The following is a 20,497-nucleotide window of genomic DNA, read 5'->3' as shown; positions in this document are numbered from 1 at the left end:
GGGGGTGGAATGGAATAATCGTAGCCATACGTCGTTGTACTGTACACAGAGTAACTCTGCACCACAGGACATGCGGTAATAACATGCCACAGTGCTGTGTTTGTAATTGCACTGAAGAAAGGCTGCAGTCTGATTGAAGCCCCCCTCCCTCGACCCCCCAGTACCCACGTCTCCACACACAATTGTTGTATTTACACTTGACACTTCCTGCCTGCATTTAGAGAATTCTCCTGTAATGATGTTTTTGTCCAATTTGTGGGCAACATGCAGGCATCATCAGCGTATCAGAGGAGTGCGTGACAGTCAGTCAGGAACGTCAGCGGCATTCTGAGGTCTTCTGACGTCCTTCACTGACAATCAACTGGTTCTGTGAGGTTGAGGAGGCAATTAAGATTCAATACTAAACTCTTCATTAATCAAAGTAGCTGTTTATTATTTTGCAGCCAATTTCAATAGACCATTGGAAGCAATTAAGCTAAACTGATGTGTATGAAAATAGGCTGATTAGACTCGTCTCATTGGCTTGGTGCACGTCTCCTGTCCGTCTGGACTGAGACTCCACCGCTGCTCTGCTCTGCCACCAGTGTGAAGGTCAAGTGGGATGAAATCTGAATTTCTATTGACTGGTGTCTCCTGAGACCTGGGCTGCATGTCTGAATGAGCGAGTGAGAATAGAAAAGAGGGAGCCGAGGGAGCCGAGGGAGCGAGAGTAATCTTTGACAGAGAAACTTACATTCATGGGAATGTTCCAGGCCATGTAGACGTGGGATTTGTATTCATCCATCCACACTTCGGCGGCTCGCAGGGCATTGCGCTTAGCATAGTAATCAATGTCATTGTTGTAGGGCTTCTTGGTGCGCTCGATGTGGGCGACTCGGGCACACGGCAGGACTTCCATACTTCCCCCACACTGCCACACCTGGACAGCAGCAACAAAGAGTCCAATTAAAAGTGGAATTCAAAAGAACTGCTGGAGTCCATGAAGCTGGGGGGGGGGGGGGGGGGGGGTCATGTGACAGGAAACATTTGTCACTTCACTCACACATTCCTGAACCTCCATGTCAAAATTCAAGTACTGAAATGTGGCACTTCTCGGGGTCTCGTTGGTGGCTGCCTGGAGGGCTGAGGAAAGTCTCTGGACCGACTCCTGAGCGTCAGGCAGCGTGGAGACGTGACAGTAGAAACAAATGAACAACTCTTTTGAACCGCTTGTTGTTGGTTGGTCGAGCCTTCCACCATAGTCTCTCCCATTTGTGTACGCGGCTATCTTTAACGTGCTACACATTCTCTGGATCATACAACTAGCAGTTGCTATGCTTTGCTGAACTGAGAGGAAACTCAATAAACCTCTGAGTGTCATCTGGCCCATAAATACAAAAACCCTCCGAGACTTACCTGCGACAAGCAGAAACCGGAGCACCTGAGAGCTGTCTGGATAAAGAGTGATATGTAAAGCCAGGCAATAAATCTATGTCATCCATCGCAACACAAAGTATGGATTGCTGGAGGACTGAGGGATGTTTTAACGCTCAGGCAAACAGACCCGCCGTAGCAGAAGAGTGGCAGCACACTCGTCACTCATCTCTCAGGGCGCAACACAAGATCAGAATTTTAAAACCGTCTGAAAACAGCAACCTGGACTCATAAACAGAATGGAAATCAGCAGATCTGGGCTGAGCCGTGCAGCGGGGGGCACTTTGACTCTCACACAGGGGCATCCGAGTGTGACAGTGCACGTTCACATCCATACACTCACACAACCTGGAGCCTTCACCCCCACCGCCTCGTCATGATCATGGCCAACGACACCAGATGTTCTGAACCATTAACTTCTCCCTGAACCAAAAGCCATGCCCACTGCGCAGCGGTAGAGGGGAACACTGCTGTAAAACTATTTTCTCAGTTCCAGAGCGAGTAAAGGCAGATATTTTAGCTGACTGTGTTTGTTTAATGCCAGGGGACATCATGTGATCCCTGGAGCGAGCGGTTAACTCTGCAGCGCCGTCTACTCACTCAGGGAAGTCGCTTTGGTAGAATCCAGCCTGGCCGCATCGTGGCTAACATCTCCTTACCAATACTTTTACCACACTATACTGTATTAGTAATTTAAATAGTGTCAATTGGTAAAAGTGGAAATCACAGCATCATATTCAAAGTACCTGTATTAGTACTTCATTAACTGCCAAAGACCTGACTTTCCAGTGCAAAAAGAAAATGATAATTTTAGAACCATCAGGAGTTTTACAGTGGGAGGCAGCTGGCGAGCGAAAGAAGCTCTCTCAAGAATTACAAGCCACATTTAATTTCACATTCATACATTTACTGGTTCAAGGAAAAAGCTCAAATTCATTTTTTCCTGAGATGTATTCTCAGACGGGAACATGGGTGTGAGAGGAACCAATATTTTCAGTATTGATCATCCCTCATTGATTTACATTTGGCCATTCAATTAAGAAGGTTCACAGCAGAAAGCTACAAGAACGGTCACTGGGGGTGAGGCCTGAGAGTGGCAGCCTGTCCCTTCCTGACTCCAAGAGCCACATTTGTTAAGGAATCAAGAAATGATTCTATGCATGCGACGGCCACCTGATCGCCATTGCAATGAGCCAAACTTCCTCTTCTGTTGAGGGAGGTTAAATGCAATCCAAGACAACATTGACAACTTACGATCACTGCAACTTTTATTTTCTAACCTTGGAAAAACTGGAGACTGAAAACCTCCTGGTGCCTCCAGGAGCTGCCAGCCTGAATCAGCTGCTACAGTCTCTGGGCAAATCACTCTCCATAAACACACAATGCAGCGGCACATTAATTGAGATGCGCAGCACACATTTCACTTGACGATTCTCCTTGTAAATCTCCCGAGCGTGTTGAACTAGCCACAGAAAACCAGGGAAGACTGAGAATGTAAGAGTTTTGATCGGCTTTTAGACGTTTCATGTTTTCCTCTCAAACGTGGACTGTAACACTGAGATTATCCACCATGTCCACCCTGGACGTGGTGGTAGAATAAGTTGGGAACATCATCGGTCACCTGCAGTGTTCAAACAAGCGGAGGACTGATGATGATTAAACAGCCAGGTCACATGAGCAGCAGCAGCTCCATCGCCTGCTCCAGCAGGCAGCAAAGATGTCGGCAGCCTCCAGACATGTAGCAAGTGTGCCGCCGCTTTCATGGAAATGAGAACCTATCAAACATTTACCGAGTCCCAATTATCATAATTCACATGTTTCTGCAACACTCGAGGGTGTGTGAGAGCTTGACTTTAATTGTACGTTAATCAAGGCCCTTCTTTCGCTCTCATCGTGTCCTCTGTCTCAGAAGTGGAGCGATTTGCTGGGGCCGTGGCGCCGCCACTGCCTGGCCGACCCCTCATCTTCACAGCTCCTGATCCGTGGTGACCCTGGCCTGAAAAATCCATTAGTACTTTAGAAGTATTTGCATTGCTGCTGCCCATAACAAGTACTGCTTTTCCTCAAAAGCCTTTCATGGCTGGTGAGTTTATGTGGGTGCATGTGTGATACCTTTCCCCCCTCCATCATGCTCGGTAAAAACATCTGTCTTTGCTTCCTTTATCCAGGTTTCCTGTTTAAAATCAATAACTCTGAGTGTGTGTGTGTGTGTGTGAGGGTCTGTTTGTTAAGTGATTCTGGATATGTGCACTGATGGGTAATTGAAAATGGGTGTATGTGTAATTGCAGTGAGGAGTTTGCCTGCCGACACTAAAAGCAAATTGAAGATCAATATTTTCTCCACCAGCATCTCCAGAGGGTCAGAAACCTGTTAGCTAACCAGTCTAGCAGGGCAGCTTTAGCATCTCTTTACATCAAATCAGTCTTCATTGAAGTGCAGCAACACGTTTACTGAAGTATTTTAGTCAGTAATGAAGAGGAGGCAGCAGTTTCTCTCTTACATCTGAATATAAACACACTATGTTTCAACCCACTGCACCGGGGGAAGGTAGTAATCACCCCAATGAGCTCTTTGGTTTCGATCATACATCACGACACAGTTTGCTGTCGGTCACAATGTAAGGAAGCTACTAGACACCCAAAAGGGACTTCAAAGCAAAGCCCAGAACTTGAGTTCACCACGTCCTTCCAGCCGCTTGCTGTGCAGATACATTTGTGCATTTATTTACTGCCCATTATTGTCTACGTGTCCGTGTACCGCACCCTCCCTCCGCGGAGAGATTGGAGCTTTCCTGCACATATGGCTGTGTGACGGGCTGGAAAGACTGTCCTCCTGTATTAGCCAACATCTGCTTACGACATAACCTTTATTCTCTGGGCTCAGAGACAATCTGCTGATATGAAAAAGCTCATCAAAACCACCAACTTCACAAGCACGGGGCGCCGAGGTAAATTTTTTCCCTTAATTTACCAGTGAATGACATGTAGACGCCATCTGCAGGGAGTCATCTGAGCCTTTGAGGATCATCAGTGCTGATGTGACCTTCTTCTACACATGAGAGAATCACTGATCTGATGATTCGGAGGAAAAACAGGTGGTGCTCAGCAGACCGCCGGCTCGGCGTCACATCTCCGGACAGCTCGCACTCGGAGGCTTCACCGTGTTTTCATCACCAGAGTGTCAGTCCCAGCAGAATCAAAGGAGGATTTTTTTTTACCCCACAAACATAAAAGACGATGGGAATGTAGACGCACTCAGGACGAACACCTCCACGCTGGGGAAACGACTCACTGGAGCAAACCACTCGACTCAAGAGGACATGCAAACACAAGTGAGCTTTTCTGTGCGTATGCATGCACCGATCATCCCTTCTTATTGTTCCAATAAATCAATAGTCCTTGAGAAACCTTGAGAAATGTACAGGACATACAAGTATGTGGATTAATGAAGCAGGGATGCACAGCAACCATCCGTACTTGGAAATACTGTAATTTGGTAGAATATAATGAGGTCCAAACACCAAGTGAAGCCATTGAAATCCTGGACCTCCTCTGACATCGGGATTCAGCAAGGTCCATGTAGGATCTGACCCTGGTAAACGCACAGCCACAACCATTAAGAGGAAGCACTTAACACTGATGACTTTGATGTAGTGTAATGTAATTACTAATTTAATTTAATTGTCGCTGTACATGCAGTTAGTAGATTGCAGCCGGACCATTTGCCTGATAAGCTCCATGGGAATACGGAAAACATCAGCCATAAAAAACATAAAAGCTATTAACAGCAGTAAATAGATTTCCATCAGCTCCATTACACATCGCCATCAACACACCAGGACGGCGGCACAGTGAGACTTACGAGCGGCGTGTGGACGGTTCCTGCATTTATATTCTTGTAAAGTTTCACGGTTGACTATCATTGGTTATGAAAACTCTGGATAACTACGGAGCATCATAACAATTAATGGGCCCCGGTCAGAATTTGTAGATGACAATCTCACAGCTTTAATTGATGAAAGTGGGTGGGAACAATTCCAGAGTATAAAATAAGTCCTGCACCGCAGAACCAGCGTGACAGCGGAGGACGACGAGCAGCCGTCAACCAAGAGAACACCTCCAGAGTTCGGGTTTGACCGATGAAGAAACTTGATCCATGGAGAAGTTTGTTCGCTGACAGAAACTGGAGGTGATCATTTCTGGTAAATGTGAGTCGCTGACTACAAGTAGGGAGCTCCAGTGTGTTAGCAGCCATCAGGGTTCACACTAGAAAACAGCATTTTCCAACAATACATCGTGTTGACGCTCCAGCAAGTGCATCGTAATTTTATTCTTTTAGTTTCCATCAGAGAAGTTTGGCTTCCAGAACATGAATTTCCCAGATAAATGTCCCAAACTGTAGGAGCTTCAGAAATACTCAGGGAAAAGTAATGCTGGTTTGGATGCTTGAGAGGTTTCGCTAACGAGTCTGAAAGCTGTTTTTAATTCAGTAAACAGCAACGCCACGACTATGTTAATGAGAAATGTAGCAGCGACTGCTGTTGCGCACGCACGCACGCACGCACACACACAGTCTCAGCCAACACGTTAAGATCATGCACAGCAGCGCTCCGATGACGCCATGAGGACACATTTTCATTCTTTGGTCTATCATCATATTATATTGCATGACCCTGATTAAGACATGATATTTTTTGTCAGACATGAACTAGTTTTGCTAAGTTTTTGAGAAATGTCATCATATATAAATCTTAAACTTCACACATCATAAATGTGAGTTTGTCCAACAAAAACAGACACCAAAGCACACAAACCAGACGCAAGAGCGCCGATGTTCGAGATTCGGACCCAGGACCAGGATCGACTGTCATCCGACCCGCCAACATCGCCATGTGGGCATTTCCTCTCTCGCGGTCCAACAGGGAAAGATGGTGAGCAGAGAAGGTCTATGAGCAGCTTGGAACCCAAACTGAAGTGATGAAAGGGTGGGCTGAGGTCACCCCGCCCTCTTCATACAGCCGCTCGCTAACAGACGCCTGACGTCTTTTGACAGACACGGAGAAGGAAATTAGCCAGCAGCAACAAACAGAAGCCCCCGGCGCGCCCAAACAAGAGGAGCTACAGCCTGGGGTCACCCAGAGTTCACCTCAGCTCAGCCACAAACAGACTCCAGTGATCTGGAGCGCTTGTGCTCAGCAGGAAAGATGAACAACCTGCGCTCACGGAGGAACGATCACTTCCAAAAGAAGAGGACAGAATCCTGCTGTCAGGCGGAGTTTCCTCTGACACCGAGACGTTTTTCACCGGGAAACATTGAACATGGCAGCTGCATGGCAGACTCATCAATCTCCTGCGTTCCTGAACCAAAATCTGAATATTGGAAAAAAGTCAGGAGTCAACATTTGTAATCCTGCTCTTGTTTTGATGAAAGTACCTTCATCTGTGACACAGAACTTTACTCAAAACACACATAAATGCCTCAGCGGCACACAAAGAGCTTCACAATGTCATTGACTCTCTGTCCCCACCGCTCACATGACATGGAGTCCTTCCATCCACTCTGATTATATGTCTGGCGTTTCATGAACCATCACTAAACATGAGCAATCTGTAATATTTTTAAAAAGAGAATCATTGTCAGGCAGACACTGAGCTGCTAGTCGGTTGGTACCGTGGACGCTGCACTGTGCACGTGTGTGCACAAAGGCCCGTGAGCGGCATGACATGCTGCTCCACACGTCAGTGCTGCAGCTAATGGACAATCACACACATGCGATTATCGACATGTTGGAGTTGTGAAACATCGATATCAGAGTCCGCAGGGTGTCACGATGCCGCGCTTTCGATAGTTCATCCTCACCCCGGGGCCTCACGTGAGACAGAATTCCTAACTCGGATGTTTCCGTGTGCACACCTGTGTCACACAGCTTCCCTCAAGTTCGCCACAATTAACTTGTAAGACATCCATCCGCCGACTTACTGCACCCACTTGGGATAACGAGTTGTGTGCGCTGTTATGTCTGGGGAATTTCACACGTCCCTGTTTTTAATTGAAATGTTCTCCACTCTGCAATTTCTATACCCAAGGGAGGCTTTTTGCAGGATAACGTCCCAAAAAGCCTCATCCATTTCAAAGAAATGCCAGCAAATGCTGATTGCGAGTGAAGTGAATCCAGCCTGCATGTTAATATTTTTAGGGTTGTGGAGAGAAAAGGACATTTCGACCAAAATGCAATAATTTTATGGGGCACAGTTGACTGGAAACAGAGGAGGACACACAATATCAGAGCAGACAGGCGCTAACCTTCGTCTCATTTCGAATTATCTTTAGCGTAGTGCACTGTTTACTCACACCGCAACTAATTTCCTGATCCGAGAGCTGTGAACGTCGCAAGTCCTTCGTCAAAGCTGTCATGAGTGAGAAGAAAATCCACATGGAAACACAGAGATAACGCATAAAGAACTACAAACTGTCCTGCTCGTTTTATCATCCGCCTGAGTTATGGAATGAATTTTTTCTATTGTTTCATAATTTATGACTTATTGTCCTCCATCAGCAAAGGAGGAAGTGCAGTACTGATGAGTCTCTGGAGCAGCGACTGCGCCCTTTAATTACTAGATATAAAAAATGTAGAGTTTCACAAATTAGGACACAGACTAAACATCATATCACTTATTTAGGAACTACCAACCTGTCAAAGTAATGCTCTTAACTTATTTTTAATTCCATAATCCTCAAGTCATTTACTGCTGGCTGATAAACTGTGGAATTGAAGTCTGCTCATCTCTGGGAAACACAGGGCTGCAAATTCACACTTACAATAAGAAACAATGTAAAAGAGCAAGAAAAGCAAGCAATTAATGCTGGGTGCCTCGCTTTGTACAGACAAAGCGACAGACTTGATCACAAAGTTTGTGAGGTTTCTCAAGGAAAGGCAACAGAACACTGATGCAGCACGAGATTAATGCTGACAACGAAGGAAGGAGTGGCGCGACCACAGAGACATTAAGAGAAGTTCAGTAAAAGCTGATAAAATAGATGCGCCTGCCTGGTGGTAAACTCTCATCTGCCATTCTATATCTGAATGAGGAAAAACCTACAATTTGCTAACCAAACGTTAGCTGTTGTGGTCGTGGACCGTGAGTGACGGGTACCAAGGCTGTGGTTAGACATGCTAGTTGTGGTCCGCCGTTGCCCCCCGCAGCCCCACGTCCAGCTCCCTGGTCCCCGCTAGCGTTAGCTTGCCTTGCTGCAGCAGCGCTAGCGTTAGCTTGCCTTGCTGCTGCAGCAGCGCTAGCGTTAGCTTGCCTTGCTGCTGCAGCAGCGCTAGCGTTAGCTTGCCTTGCTCCTGCAGCGTGGCGTTCGACCAAGTTTTCGGCAATTATCACCATCAATAATGTGATCGTTTCTTTTCATTACAGAAACTGTGTTTCCGTAATGGAGGGATGTGACCAGATCTATCATGGCGTGCTTTTCTATGTTCAGAGAGAGGAGGAGAGGGCGGAGTCTCCCAGATGTCTTGTATTGATTTTGTTTTTGAGGCGATTCCTATTGGTAAAATACACACATGTACAAGATGTAATACTGCAGAGGGAAAACGCCACACGGCGAATCCCACTGATCCGGCTGAGCTTCTGTTCGTCACTGTAGGCCACGTGGACGTTGCTACTAAAAGCACACGCTACATTTGCTTCCAACATCTACGCGAGACGGGCCGGCTGACCTGCACTCTCTTCATCTGGAGGTTTTGCTGTGATGAGTGACGTTTCAAAGCACTGAGCGCTCTTCCATTGACAGTCTGGATGTTAGCCAGGCCTTGTGCTCTGTCTCTTCTATGCATGCCTCCTTTTTCAGCCTCTCCTTCTCATAAAATGGAGGATGTTGATAGAGAGATAGATACACACAGAGGCTCTTCTTAGTGCGCCTGTCGAAAACTAATTCCATCCCGCCGCTGCCCCTTGTCTTTGCTAGGACTGCTGGTTCGCTGCTGCTGCTGCATCAGCGTGGGCTCATCCTCTTCAAACGCTTTTGGCCTTGAAAGATCATTTCAAGTTTTCAGCCAAAGTCTGAGACACCTGACAGAGGCAATAACGTGGAGAGATTAACTCGTGCTTAGATGATGAGTAATGAGTAATAATGAGTAGGTGTGAGACGGAGCAGCCTTGTTAAAAGTTGACGAATTTCCAGGTGACGATAACGTCCACAAAGAGAGCCTCTCGAGCTTCCTCCTATAATTTAATTGTCCTGCACAGCAGAAGGATGAAAGATGTGCATTCCATCTGAAATGATCTTAATTACCTTGTCAACATGTACTCAAGTTAAAGTGGGAGTATCGGCAGTCACTCTTGAAAGAGGTTTTAATGAAGTTTAGGATTCACATGGATAACAGGCAAACAGACGAGGACTGTCTAATTACTGGTCCCCCCGGCCCTTGACGCCAAATCAGCAACCCTCCCAGGTGCGCTGATGCTCAGGAATCCAGTCTGAAGCCGTTTCCAGGCTCAGGCGTCTGCAGCGTGTCGCTGATAAATGGTAATTATATGTTTTCCTTGGACAGAATCAGATACAACCTGGAATCACAGCACACAGAGCACAACACAGGTCTGCAATTATATATGCTTGGAATGCGCCCATGCATAAACGCAAAGCCTGTTTATGACGGTCCGCTGATTGGGTGCAAATGCTCCAGGAAATTCCATGACAATTCAAAGCACACGTGGCGCTGCAGCGTTTGTCAGCGTTGTGTCATTGAAGAGCTGCAGCAGCTCCACTGGGTTCTATTGAGGGAAGCTTTACACCTCTCCTCCATCCTCTCACCTCCATGCGACACATGCAGGCTGGAACACGCAGTAATGAAGCATGTTGTAAGTAAACCTGAGTCCATTAAGCTCGATTGATCCGGCCACTAAATAATGCAGGTATTGGAAGAGACAAATGCCAGATCAATATCCACAGCTATTGCAGGTTGTATTGACGGAGAGCAGATGGTTTCTTCCGTGCTGTATCTGAGCCGGGTCTCGGCCCTCAGTCAGTATTCTGACCAAATATGCTCAAGACCAACACTACAAATAATTTAGTCCTCTCCCAAGACTCAGCTTGAAACGATACTCCCCTGCAGCCATTAAATGGTGCTTTTATTCTGAATGCCTTGAGACCAGACTCAAAAATGAGACCTGAGTTCAGTTCAGCTCTGCAGCAGAGGAGAGTCCCTCTGGACTCTCATGTGCAGAGGTCAATAAATGATGTAGTGTACTGTACACGGGCTCCAGCGGCATTGCTCAATATGGCATTTATCCAATATGTCTCGATGTTAGTCTCTTTTATTTGATTAAGTGTAAAAGCAGGATTCCTCTGAGGCCTGAGATTTGTTCTCATCTTTGGAAGGACTCACATATGGTCAGCGCCCACTGTCATTTGCTGCTTGACGGGCAGGGCCACGCGGGTGATCCGCAGGCTGCCAGAGTGGCTGGTGTCCACAGATGGTTGGGGCTGACTGCTGTCTCATAACGATGCGCTTGCCCTTCTCAAGGTGACTGCTTTAGCTTTGGAAGGCTGCAGCCTGGAGGAGGCCAAGGAGACTTCCACTCCGTCAGCTGTCCCGTTTGCTCATACGAGCGACACACTGACGCTCTCATCTGCTTCTCATATTTGTAGCTGGATATCTGCATGATAAGCTGCTTAATGGACCAACAATCTACTTTGTTAGCAATTTTTCCAGCTCGTGCAGTTTTGACAATGAATTCCTTTGTTTGAGTATCAAAACAGCAGCAGAGAGGGAGGAACAAGAGGACCTCGGAGAGCAGAGATCTCCGTGAGGGAAGCCGAGCCAGACGCAAGTCATCGCCGAGGTTTCTAGCTGCTGTTTTGCTAAAAGTTTGAGATGGATGTGTTTGACCTGTTAGAAGGACAACAACAAAACAAACAAACAAACAAACAAATAAAAAGACAACATTCTAGTGCCCCCAAGTGGCGCTACAAGTAATTGGCCAGATTAAATGGGTTTTTCCTCTGCCGGTTTCACGGCGCTCCTCCGATGCCGGTGAAAATCGGCCTCATAGTTTTTAACGGTGACAGGCCAACACCATTAGTGAGAACACAACCTCCTCGTGGAGGTAATAAAGAGTACAGTCATACAGTCACGAACGTGACTAAATACAGCAACAAAGCACTCACTTTCACAAATCACCACCTCAGGATTGTGCCAGCTGCCTTTGAATCTGCGAGAACGACAAACCCTGATGGCTGGCGGGGTTGACCAGGCACGATGCTCACGTGTGTCTGATGTTCTCAGAATGAACTCCCCTGTTCTTGTCCTCTCTGTTTTAAAGCTCAAGTTGTGGAGTTGTGGTTGTTGTTGTTTTTTTCAACGTTTTCGTGAGGCAAAGTTACAATCAAGGAAACATACAGATGAGAAGTGAGCAGCAGAGCACGGCTCTGTACTGAGAGAGTAACGTCTTCAACAGACAGGCGTTACATTGAAACAGCATCCACAACCTCCACAACTCGTCTGTGAACAGAGCAAATTACAACATCGCAAAACTGATTTATTTGAGCGCTAGTTGCTGCGTCACCATTTCCCGATGAAGACTGGAGTAGAGCTGCACACTGGGCACTAATCACGGCTGAGTAGGGGACTTGTGATGACGTGGCGCTGAAGCCATCAGCGTCCACTAGAGCCGTACAAGCATCGTGTTCCTGGCACCAGGGAAGGAGAAACAATCCCTTTCTGCATTGCAGTCTGGACGACTTTTATCTAAAAGGCAAAATTAACTGCAGTAAGAATGATTTTGCAGTCCAATCTAGGATGTCCCTGCCCTGTTAGGAGCGTACATAGAAGACCAAAGGCAGGGAGAGCAGCAGCCTCAGATACCCACAGAGTCCTGAACAGAGTGAGCAGCAATGACACCACGGGTGGTAGAGATGGGGCCGGATAGAGAAGGAGGAGCAGGGGTGGGAAGGAAGGAGCAGCAGGAGACTGAAGCAGCTTAAACTGTAATAACAACATAGGAACCAGTTCAAAAGTATGGCAGGAGATGAACTTGGTCGCCCACTGAGGTGGGCTAGCGTGGAACAGCTGATGGTCCGCTGATTCATGAGGCCTCTGAGGTGAGCTCGACATCGCACTCGGCTCCATTAGATGACAGCTCACAGAGCAGCGTCTCAGCCTCATTTAGCCTCTGAGCAGTTAAAATTACTTTGTGAATTCATTTTGGTAAATGTCTACCTGTTTATATCAGCTGATGCAGATAGAGGGCATTAAACTGGACTATCAGCCCACGCGCCGGAATAAAACGTACAAATTTGATTTATCAACACACACTTGTAATCTCATAGTCTGATAACCTGATACATTTTGTTGAAGTGATACTGCACCCAAAAAGTATATTTTGCTTTTCAATTATGGGAGTCTTGAGCTCACTCAGACGTTTCGCCCTCCCGCATCACGTCTGAGTGACTCCAGAATGCAGGAAGAGCCAGCCACGTATGTTCAGCTTGAAGCTAACGGAGACTGATGCTAACAGCAGCTAAACTCTCTTTACACCTGTTGACTGACCCTCCAGGTCGTCTTCATCCTGCCGTATGATTGGGCATCCACCAAGATCAGTTCATAGTAGTGCCTCACTGGAGTACTGAAGTTCTAGCAGCTATCGTGGTCGGTCCATGTACCTGATGGGGAACTAAGACCCAGATCCACTGCTCTGTTCTACAGTAAACTGCCACCCCATTGTAAAGTCTCTGCTGGGGATGCAGAGGGGACCAATGAGGTGATTATGTTCTGCTCCTGTCTAGCTAGTGGCACGGCACACCTTTAATTAGCTCCATTCGCCTCACTCGAGACAGATAATGACCAGGTGCCTGGAGGCCCAGCCCAGGTGGTTATGGAGACGCAACTTCAAAGAAGAGGAAAAAACAGATCATTATTTGGTTCATTACTTCTGAAAGGGTTCCTGGTGAGCTTAATAAATGTCATCGAGAGAAGCAGGCCAACTCATGAGATCACGCGTCTGTCTCTTGGATTTGGAGGGGCAGTTGTTAAACTTTGATGAAAATGAGAGTGATTTCAATGAACTGTTTGGACGGTTTCCTGACGACAGTGGAGCCCAGCATGGGCATATTGTGAGGGGTTGTGTTGTTGTGTTAGCTAATGTTTTGGCAGAACACTGTTGCCATCATGTGTTTGCTGGCAGAAACTTTTAGCAGCCAAATTGTAAAAAAACTGAGCACAAACAAAAAAGAATGTTGTAACAGTTTTATTAGGGATGAATAACAGGATGCTGTCATCCAGGCTTTTCACTCACGAGCCCTCGCTCTTTGACTGTCTCCATTCAATGTCCTCAACAACTGCTCTTCCTCCACCAGTTTGACTCACTTTTTGGACACAGGTCATCAGGGTGGGGGTTTGAGGACAGACCACCCAGTGCGCAGTCCCAACACTCCCCCCCAGGGGACCTGTGACGCTTAAGTCCACATCCTGGTCTCCTGAGAAGCTACGTCAGACAGACACACAGCAGGACATGGTCGTATTTATGTGTCTGACAGAAATCACCGTCTTCCTTTCTCTCAAACGGAGGCTTGACGCTAACAAGAAGTTCTTGTCGAGACCAATTTTCCGGCAGCATCATTGGACAATCCAGCAACAAACATATACAGATTAGAAAGATGAAAACGGGAAAGTTCTCATGTGGTTGATGAGATGTCGCGTCTTCATCTTTCCTCTTTCTCACATCCACCATTGTAAGCCTATCTTGTTTTCTGGAGTTTTCAATGAACCAGCAGAACATTTCAGAGACATCAATGATTTATTTCCCCTGATTCTGGCTTCATTCTTACCCTTTTGGAAACAATACCACATGCTGCGCTCGCCATGTATGATCAGCCCTGCACTTCCGAGCCTCCTATCTGCTAAGAAGGATGCCTGGAGTCCCAGAGAGCAAATTACAGAAGCTCCAACTCACCGTAAATTATAAATACACTGTAACCTTTGTGTGTGAACCCTGTCTTTCATCAGCGCCCTGCAGTTAGATGGCCCTGGGCAAGCTCAGCTTCTCTGAACCGCCCTTGCTAATTGTTAAACTTGTTCTTGTCAATCAAGTCTATCCCCAATGACAACTCCTCAGCCAGCGCTACAATGAGCCTTCGTGCAGTAATTGTTGTCCACTCGCCAAACCCATCTCCATTCCATTAGCGGCTGTGCAGCATGAATGGCTGAAGCAGGTTGATGACTGCAGGCCTATTCAGGCTCTACATGTGCTGAGCGGCTCTTTCCTGTCGCAAGTGTTTCATTTCCTCATGGAGAGGACAGGCAGGCTGGAAGGTAATTGCGTTTGAGGGCACAGGAATATTCAGAAGGGTACAAAACACATTCACACTGAAGAACGAGACGATGAGGCACTTACGTGTGCGAGCCCAAAACTTTGTTGTCGCTCTATATCGCACAACTCTATGAAGTTGTTGTAGATTTAGCAGCAGTCGCCAGCTCGGTCACATGGTTTGTTGGGTGTGAATATAAGCAGCTGTAACCTGGAGGGACGCTGCTGCTGCTGGGTGCACAACACTGAGTTATTTCTCTATGATAATGGCAACCCTATGATCAGATAAAGACATAAGAAGCTCGCTGATTGCATCATTATTGTCGGTGGTATAAAACACATCCTATTGACGAGAGGCGAAGCCACTCTGTGTGGAATAATGAGCAGCTCTGAAATGGTCATCAACAACTATAAATGTCTCAGTCTTCAATAAAGCGCCGCAGCGTTCTGTAAAAGCGAGATACGTTCTCCGGCCTCCATTCAAGTACCTTTTCAAAGGCGGCCGACACTTCAGAGGTGTCGTCAAACCACCTCGAGATTCTGCAATGGATATGGGGACGATTAAATGAAGGAGTGTGGGATCTTTCAAGCATTTCTCATTCCAATAAGCCAAGGAGTGCATTTAGATTCAGAATGGTTCCACTTGGCTGGAGAGAAACATTTTCTGAATTTAAACGCTAACCAATTCTTCAGCAAGCCCTTCGCTCACATGAAGCGTTAAATTCAACTCAAAGCAGCAGCAAAAGAGATTTACATTTTCCGTATAGAGCTTCAGAGCCTTTGGGTTGGCTGAAGATTTGCATTAAGGGATTTTTTTTCTCCTCTCCTGTACTTCCATCTAAGAAATTCTTTGCAAAGTTTAATCATAGCTTCTGTTGACGCCCCTGGGTTTTGTATCTTAAGCTGTATCCCCCAGGCTGGGAAACATAAGGAAACCTCATCATATGCTGTTGCAAATTCTGAATATAGATTTTACATTCCCACCAAGACTGTTCGTCTAAATATTACCTCCTCAAACACTGGATTCATAACAAAGGCTCTCTGTGTGGCCTTCCTGGTGTACCAAAGCACACAAAACCCCCGTCTGGGAAGGAGCGTCTCATTAAAATAAGAACTTTGCTTGCAGCAGTTCTCTGAGCAATTTCCTCATTCCTTTCCTGATTCACTTTAAAAGCAAAAAGTTATTCATCAAAATCACCTCCAGGTGTGAATGCATTCAACGGCAGCGTCGGTAGCAATCAGCGAGTCTTACCCGCATGCCCAGCTCGATGTTCTCGCCTCCGTAGACCTCCATGCCAGGATCCAGCAGACCAATTTCACCAAAGTATTCCCGGTCCACCACAAAGGAGCAGCCAATCATAGCGGGAGTTCTGGGTGAGCAGACAGAGACAGAATCCTTTGAATGTTATTATCCAGCCACTAAACTTCTCCACACCCCCAGTCCACTATAATAACTCAGGGCAGGCTTAGAATGCCACATCTGACTGTGCTCCCCTCTTGTCCTCTCTCAGCCAGGAGCTCCCAGACTTCTCAAAGTCCTGCACCCCTGAAACATCGTCCACAGAAAGTGATGCATGTCTATGAATACGTGACAGTGTCATCAGTAGCTTTGACTCATTGTTCAGCCTCATAAGCATCTTGAATTCCATCAAAACACGACCGATACCATGCACATCAGTTCAGGCTCAGGCTACTTCATCGTACCCACAAGTAGATTTGATTTGCAGTTGAAAGCACAAATTTCAGACACCAGCACAACGCATGGAGAGGATGAAGGTCTCACAGTAAAATACAATATGAGTGATTTCCTGCTGTACTGCCAGCGCTTGTTAGCTACGTCAGAGCAGCACTGGAAGACCTGGAGCAGCTATTTCTGCTGTTCCTATGGTCACGGATCAAGTTTATTTCACCCACATTAGAGCATGTTGAAGAAAAGGACCTGGGGGCTTGTGTTGCTTTACGAGGAACCTAAACGCACTCAGCCTCCCGGAGCAGCATGTAGAGCACGGGTTGAGAGTATTTCTCACAAAAACAAGCAGAGATATCCCAGCCCTGCCGTCAAGGATGGCTTTTTAGTACTATTGTCCTCCAGGTCTTAAGTGCTCTGGGACAGAGTCCCACAGAAAGCCCTCCATTCATATAGAGTAGTCAAGTGTGTTATTTTTGCTCTAAAGTGACCAGAGAGTGGTTTTATTCTCCCCCTGGAGTGACGCGCAGGGTGACTTCACGTACACAGAGAAACACACACACACACACACACACACACACACACACACACACACACACACACACACACAGGGGAGGCAAATGTCTGTCTGCCACTTCGGTTTAAGAGTCATGGCAGGAGGAAGAACCGTAAAGTGGCTGCTGCATTATGATTCATTGACTCTACATTAAACTAGTCCACTGAGCCAGATGCTGTAAACCACCGACTGAGGTGGCTTGAGGTCCAGACCCCCCACCATGCTTGAAACTCCTGGATCAGTTACAAGGATTAATGCGAAATTTCAGGATCCGTTGTTTTGGCGGCAGAGCGACTGACCACGGTTGCCTGGTACGGATTGAGTAATATGATGATCTTAAATTCATTGCACGTCATTCATGATAAATCATTTTGGTTGTGACAGTTTTCAGTTCTTCTTGAATGTCCAGAGGTGTTACATCAAGGGCACCGGGACTTGATTGGTATTCCCCAACACTTCCCCCTCTCACCCAAAAGACTTCTTGTCTGAATGTTTTAGTTTGGGATTTATGCTAATAATCCCTTCTTGCTTTTGGCTACATAAACACTCACTCATCCTCCTTGTCTTTTCCTTAAATTCAATTTTCTGGTCAGTTAGTTCTGTTGCCTCTGACAACGCAGGGACCAAAATGACACGACTGCACATTTAAGATGCTCCAATCATAGCTGGATATTATGTAGATTTGCTTTCCCCATTTTAGTGGGTCATCGAGCAGCACAGCAAAATGGAACAAAACATTGCATGAATTAATCTGGAACAAGACATTTTATTTTGGCTGGACCAGAGGACCAGCATCACACACAGTTGTTACTGAATGATCGAGCTGCACTGCTGAAGTGAGGGTCAAAGGTCATGATCAATCAGCCTCGTGAGGCAAACACGCTGCTCCTAATCGGTACCGTGTGCATACTGGGCGAACAGTCTGGTGTTTCATCAACTCCCCGCTCCAGCTGACTTAGCCAGTGGTTGTGGGTTCACGGCGAAGGGCTGTTGTTCATGGTTCGCTGTGTTCTTTATCCGGACAAATCAGGATTTGCTGGTCTTTTCACATTTGGTTTCCATAATATTTCTCTTTTAGGACTCAAGCTGAAAGAGTTTGGGCTCCCTTGTGAAGACCACTTGCATTCTTAGCTTGTTGGTCCACATGACGCTGGAGTGTAACATTCCCTGCAGTGGTGCTTCAATGATCAGGGGGAACTATTAACTGCCAATATTTGTAATGTGCGGATAAAACAACAGACACAGCACACAGTCAGCCTCCCTGCACCTCATCCCTTCTCCTCCCTTGACAAGTGACCTACCTCGTCTTTCTCTACAGCGCAGACTTGGTGCAACACTCCGGGTTTTCTGTTGTTGGAGCACCGTTTCAGAGTTTGAGGGAGATCAGACTCAGCACTTTCCCTCAGAGACGACGACGATAAAACTCCTGGCTCACTACTGTGCATGTTGTGACTGCTGTGTGTTGAGGGTGCAGTACAGAGTAACGTGCCATCAGCATGTTCACTCATATCGTTGGGTACAGGAGGACAAGAAGAGGACAGAGCAGTTTGGGGGGGCACATTAAATCAAAACCTTGCGTCAGTATTCAATCGCGTGCAGTATTCCCACTATATATGAGAGGCTTTGCTGACCTATGCTGGAGCAGGACTCAGGCCTCTCCCTCGCCGCCCTGCCTCACTGCTCCGACCCCCAGTGGTGAGGCTGCACTCCAGAGACGAGAGGACAAGGACCACAGAGGAAGGTTACCGGACGAGCGTCTGTGTGACAGCATCCATGTAAAGTGTAAGATGTTCCTTCACACTCATCCTCTACTTTGAGGACACATTTGCTCTGCCTGTGACTTTGATTCAAAAGCCGAAATTCAGCAACATCTCTGGAGCTTGAAGGAAAGAAAAGAGTAAATAAAACAGTTTGTGAAGGATTTAACTCTCAAATCACTGCAGAGGAAATCTAAATAAATCATCCCTGGTCTAAAATAACCCTCGCCAGTTCTCGTGCTCGTTTATTCCTTTGTTGATTATTCATTGTTGAACATGTTTTCAGAAAAGCATGGATGCTGACAGGAGTCACATCAATCCTGTGTCCATCCAGCACGTGGCACCTTTCTGCTGCTGCGCCATGGTTGAACACAGACGCATGTTTTCTCCCGTATCTGCTTGAGCAAGGTGCTCAGGTAGAAGGGTCCTCCTTCCTGCTTCACCGTGTCACAGAAACAGCGTGTTCTCCTGTGATTGCTTTGTTCGGTGGCGCTGTTGAAGTACAGCACAGCAAGTCTACATGTATAACTTATCCCTTCCTTGTGAATCTACCCCTCAAAGAGAAAATCCTCAGAAAGTGAGCCTTTCGATCTCGAGACACACCCCCAGCGAAGACAGGCTGCATGAAGGGGCGGAGCTTCTTCGGCGATGATGATTTCAGGCTGAAATGGTAAACAAAAACTAGTCCTTAGCAGGTTAGGCTTGGTCGTCTATGTTACCATGGTAACAACGGCTTTAAGTTTCCCATCACCACAGAGAAGTTCTTCTGTCAAACATCCAAGACGATGTCCTGTCCAGACGGAGGCGGTCTCTGTGCCGTCTCTTAGTTGCTGGCTGTGTCCAAACAGGCCTTGAGACGGAGCGTTGAAGGGCCACAGCTTCTGCTGTTGATAGGCAGCAACCTTCAGGAAACAAGTGGCTGAATGATTTCCAATACAAATCCACACAGCCGCCACACTTCAAGCGGCCCTTGAGGCGGTGGGCCGTTTGCAGCGAAGAGTCAATAAGGAACCACGCAGCAGCTCTGAGTTCAGCTTGTGAGGCTCTTGACTGCCCCCCACCACCAGTCCAGCCGCTGACCCTCAAGAACGCATCAATCGTTCTGGTTAATCATGACCCGCTGGCCAGAACTCAGGTCCGGTCTAAACTGTCACATTACACTCTAGGTTTCTAGGAGACGTTGTGTCAAACAGAAGTGTTTAAGCTCCGCTGGACTAAGAGAGGGAATTAAACTCAGGTCAGTGCAGAGCTCTCACCTCCATCCTGAATGAGTCCCACTAGCGCCCGTAGCTCCACTGTCTCTGAGTTTACTCCCACTGATTGATCCCCACCTGAAAACAACATTCATCTCTTCTGTTCATTTCTCCTCTACAACGAACTTTAACTCAGATACTGAACGTTAATTATCAATAAAACACTACAGTATCTAGATATAATATATACGTGTATGTGTATGTAATATACAGTGTTGGGACTAACGCGTTACTGTGTTATTAGTTACTGCCAAAAAAGTAACTTTGGCAGTAACTAATAATCAAATGCATTATTTTTAAAATTCAATAACTCAGTTATAGTGACTGAACGATCCATTTATTAGTTTATGTTACGTTATTTTACTGTCCCGGCTGAGCCACTGTGTCTACTTCCTGTGTGGGGGGGGCTTGGGGGAAGTGCAAGAGACAGGAGGAGAGTGAGACAGGACGAGAGCGAGCTGCGCTGTGGGGGCGTTTGTTCATGACAGCAAGAACGTGCAACACATCACGGCGGAACCTC

At 46.7% G+C, this 20,497-nt stretch overlaps 1 protein-coding gene across 3 annotated transcripts in view; it reads right to left on the bottom strand.

The window, feature by feature from the left end:
- Positions 1–20,497, bottom strand: part of galnt9 (polypeptide N-acetylgalactosaminyltransferase 9) — a 92,128-nt gene that overhangs the window by 20,575 nt on the left and 51,056 nt on the right. For all 3 annotated transcript variants that reach the window (XM_086207521.1, XM_086207522.1, XM_086207524.1), the window contains 2 exons: positions 15,977–16,094; positions 734–919 (listed from right to left, as the gene is read on the bottom strand). In XM_086207521.1, the coding sequence (XP_086063647.1) occupies positions 734–919; positions 15,977–16,094 (304 nt within the window). The remainder of the gene's footprint in view (positions 1–733; positions 920–15,976; positions 16,095–20,497) is intronic.

Source organism: Aulostomus chinensis, chromosome 6 (assembly GCF_037954235.1).
Source record: "Aulostomus chinensis isolate RoL2024-O1b breed Wild chromosome 6, RoL_Achi_v1.0, whole genome shotgun sequence".
NCBI classification, from domain to species: Eukaryota; Metazoa; Chordata; class Actinopteri; order Syngnathiformes; family Aulostomidae; genus Aulostomus; species Aulostomus chinensis.
This window is presented reverse-complemented; position numbering and strand designations above follow the sequence as displayed.